This window comes from Echinococcus granulosus, assembly GCF_000524195.1.
Source record: "Echinococcus granulosus chromosome Unknown EG_S00007, whole genome shotgun sequence".
NCBI classification, from domain to species: Eukaryota; Metazoa; Platyhelminthes; class Cestoda; order Cyclophyllidea; family Taeniidae; genus Echinococcus; species Echinococcus granulosus.
Genome location: NW_020170387.1, coordinates 1,380,346 through 1,384,713, shown reverse-complemented (window position 1 = coordinate 1,384,713; position 4,368 = coordinate 1,380,346). Strand labels below are relative to the sequence as shown.

Sequence of the window (4,368 nt, the reverse complement as noted above, 5' to 3'; positions counted from 1 at the left end):
CATACTTCGCATGAGAAGCTATCGCTCTTCTAGCTCTGGAATGCATGTACCCCACCCCTTAGCATTGTCCTCGAGAGGTTAGAAATTTATAAGCTTCCACCTCGTAGTCAAATTCTCCGGAGATTGTCTCGAGGTAGAGGTTAATCCCGGCATCTCATTGAACACCATGCTCTGCTCAAGTAAATATGATTTCACATTTCAAGCTTCTCCGAAATATCTATTAAAATAGTTATACCTCACCTAACACACAAGCAAACATTTGGAGAACTAATTTGGTTTAGAGTTGGAGTAGAATATTCCTCGTAACCGATTATGTGAAGTTGGTATTATAGACATATCCCGGATTTAAACCAAAGCTGGAAAAATGAAAGCTATTGACGATCGTGTTATTTAACTAGTGTTTGGTGGTTTGACGTTGCTATACTCTAATTCAGGCTCACAAGCGCTGCTCCTTAAGCGTTCCCAACGACTGTCTTCCAGATATGAAACGTCTCAAACGAGTCTTCGGTGTGGACCTAACCAGTTTGGTTCGTGCCGAGAACAGGTGAGTACGTTCTGTGGTCTCCATTTACCAACGTTCTTACCTTGAAAGTCACGTTATTGGATTTTCATGTCCAGTAGGGTATTCAAATGACTTTGGTAGCTATTCATGCTGCTCTTCGGACTAGTTGTATCCTTTTCATTTCTTATCCATTTGCTAAATTTTGTGTAGTTAGATCTCCAATTTCAAGAGCTTATCTGTTAAGTACCGCAAGTCTTGCCTGTTTATCTTCTCTTCTCCCATATCATCACACGACTTATTTTAATTCGGCTGAATTGCATTCTCAGGGTCATATGATAAAATAGATCAAGCCGTAAACCTATCATGAGTCAGTTTTGTTTGTAATAATATTGCAATATTTGACCAGCAGGCGTATCATGAAACACCCAGTTTCTGGCAGTTTTAGAGGTAGCTACGATGTTGCATGAGATGGCGTTCTTTTTTTTGCAACTGGGTTTTTTGCCTTTTCCTCTTTCTGCCTGTTTTGTCTAAACAAGGTCTTCTTTTGCCTGCACATTTTTCTCGGGGTGGCAGCTACTCATCGCATGTGCCCACTTATGACATACCTGGCTCTTTCCACTCTGTTCCCTTATCGATATCTTCTGCAATGTGACGGAATTTACGATCTCCAAAATTTTGTCTGTGCTGTGTGATAGTCTGTTTCCGCTGTGCCTTAACCGCGTTTGCAGACCTAAATTCCTATCGTGGTGGTGCATTAGGGCAGGCTAATGCGAAACGGTACCACAGTAGGAGCAGCGCCAACTTTTAAGATAATATTTTTCCTTCCCATTTCGAACATTATTATCCTTAATCGATGTAGTTTTACATGGCTCTCCTACCTTCATTGGCCATTCAACTAAAATCTGACTCCTTCAAACACCAAACATATTCCTAGAATCACGTACTGTCACGGTCTTTCGTATAGTTCTCATCAGGTGACAAACTTAATTGCACTATTTGTTATTCCTCGTTGGTATTGTTAATTACTATTTGATTGTTTTGCTTCAGGTGATTTTATATCCTTTTTCTGCCTTCACGGAACAATGAGGGTGTGAAGATGATGCAGCCAAATGGCTGTGCTATGCCTTGGCCAGATCGGTGTTGTTTTAGCTTTAAGTTGTTTCATCAAAAGACTGGGTTTTGGTCAGATCAACAGAAAGATGGGTTTTTTGCGGTTTCGGGTGACCTTATGAGTCAGGGAAATCCCACACTTTACTATGGTATCTCAGGTAGCCGCGAAAAAGGCGTGGTGAATTCGCACATTCACAAACCCTAGTTTTCATTATACCCACGAACTCCACGCATCGAGGACGCGTCTGACTCACTTTGGCTAAATTGTCCAACACTTTTCGTGCTATCACGACGTAACCTGATTTCTAAAGGACTTTCTTTTAGTTCGCTTAAGAATTGTGTTTGAGGTAACGCATGTCCCTCATTTCAATTCCATAATTCGTTTCATCAGTAAACTATTCCTTTGCCAACATTCACATTCAAAAATTATTCGTTAGAATCTAGGTGTCGTAAAAAAGTTCAACTTTGAGTCGTTTGGTTTTTCTATTTTCGGAGGGGACTAGCTCAATTCCTCTCTTCTGGAATGCATTGTTGATTCAGCTGACTTTAGGATTTTCGAGTGAATAACTTCTGGCCGCATTTCTAGCTGTTATTCTCACACAAAAAGTTTTACCTATCAGCATTTAACAAAACTTTTCTGCAGAAATAATTTGCAGCAGACATCACTTTATGCCCCAAAGTGTAACAGCCTTTATGTCCAGTAGGTACTGCTTACCTATTCTTTACTGTGGATTAGTACTAGGCACGAGACTGGGTAGTAATCAAGTTATCAAGGCAAAAAAATAACTATGCATCCTTTTCTCTGCATGTTTGTATGTGTGTGCGTGTATCTTTCTCATTGGCTGCTTATGTAACCGGCCGGCTAAAGCACATGCCAGTCCTGACGTGCGTCGATTGGCCGCCGGTCGGTTGCTAACTCCGGAAGTCAATTAGAGCTCCCTCCCTCGTTAACTCTCTCTCTGCCTGTCTCCTTTAGTCCCAAGTGTTTGTGCGCGTAGGAACAGGAGCTCGAGTGGATGATGTGTTGCTGATTCGGTGTTATTCTCTGTGCTCGAACATGACTAAGCAGGCTCCGTGACCCCTTAACCTTGCATTTTTCTATGCTCGTGTGTGCAGTTTTTTTCATTCTACTGGATTCTTCCATGCGACACGCTGAGTTTTTATAGTTGAGTAGCAATTATTTTCTTCTTTTGACAAATATGAACTGCCGGCAATGCCCTTCATCCGCGGTACTTCCCCTTGAGATGATGTCGAGATGCACAGACACCGCATCAAGGAGGTGGCGCATTACCGCCTCTCTACGTGCCTTTCATATTCGCTCAACCAAAATTGGCATTGATTTATAATGCTTAAGGGAGAAGAAGATTAGTCATGGCGCGTTTTAGCCCTCGTGCTGCGGTCTGGTGATCAGTGTCATCCACACCGCGAGGAAAGCTTTAATTAATGCGGTGTTGAAAGATGTGTAGAAACTTCCGCTAGATGAGCCCTTTTAAAGAGCACACTGCATATGCAGAATAAAGGAAATAACTTGTGATCTCACATCTTTCAAATTTCGTGCGTAATAGCGACGTAAAGACGAAGTACGGATAAACTGCTTCAGGGGTACCGCTTTAAGAATAATTAAGCATGTGTGGGAGGAATCGGAAAGAATGAATTTTAGACTAACTCGGAAATCGAACCTTGCACTGACAAATCTTCGTATTTAAGTTCTAATATTGCCACATTAATTTGTGTGGCCTTTTAAAATCGGTTTCGGCTTCGCATAAAACAATACCCTTTAAGCCAACCTGAAACGTAGTTACCATGGCGTCATACCGATTTGTCGTACATGTGCTGTTTTACCAGTCGCATCTATTATTGTGTCTAGTCATGTGGGTCATTCTGATAATTGTGGCTATCCTGCCGTAGACCATTAAACTGCCGTCTTTAGTTTCAAGTCGATCTGACGTCGTGTTTATTTGATTATACACTGCATTAGGTATTGTTCTTCAGACTATTATTCTTTTCAGTAGGATACATTTGTGAATGGTAATGGCAGCAATCTTTAATCGCTCTTTCTCAACACGACAGTGACTCCTCAATGATACTACTATTATCCCTTGTAAGGATACAGCACTCTTGTACACTTTTATGTATTAACGCCTATTGTTCTCATTTTATCAAAGGACTGTACCTCAGGTGTTGGTCAAGTGCATTACCGAATTAGAGCGACGAGGTGGCCTTGTGGCGGAGGGGGTCTACAGGGTTCCCGGAAATCAAGAAATCGTCGAGGATTTCCGCATAGCTTTGGACAAGGGTATGTGATCACTGCCGAAGCAAATTTTTTAATTTTCTCCATCCACAAAAACCCTTGCCATCCCTACTATTACTAGCCTGTGTAAACTCTTTGATTTACTATAATTTTATATAAGAAACACCCCGCCTTGGATACCTTTTAGGGCTGGAGGATATCCCAGGCTACCCAATATTCACTCCTCATAGATTAGCCAATTGTCGTATTCATTCAATTGCTTAACATTCGTTTTGAATGCCTTCAAGTATGATGTAATCTCGGTCATTAAAGTGTTTGGATATCGTTAACACCAATCAAGCATCATTTCTTTCATTTGATATGAACAGTCATTGATCTAGGTGCTGTTTTGAGCCTAACATGCATACTTTTTAAGTAGACTAATTTTTGCTTGTACACACACTTAAACCCAGTTCTCGGTTCTAAAGCTTTGTCGATGCATTCCCAGAATTGCATTTTTATGAGC

At 41.1% G+C, this 4,368-nt stretch overlaps 1 protein-coding gene across 1 annotated transcript in view; it reads left to right on the top strand. All coding sequences in view use genetic code 11, as the record gives it.

The window, feature by feature from the left end:
* The window catches only part of EGR_01856 (N-chimaerin), a gene marked incomplete at both ends in the record, with an annotated part of 15,046 nt that overhangs the window by 5,531 nt on the left and 5,147 nt on the right, over positions 1-4,368 (top strand). The window contains 2 exons of the mRNA XM_024491105.1: positions 435-544; positions 3,778-3,908. Of these exons, the coding sequence (XP_024354561.1) occupies positions 435-544; positions 3,778-3,908 (241 nt within the window). The remainder of the gene's footprint in view (positions 1-434; positions 545-3,777; positions 3,909-4,368) is intronic.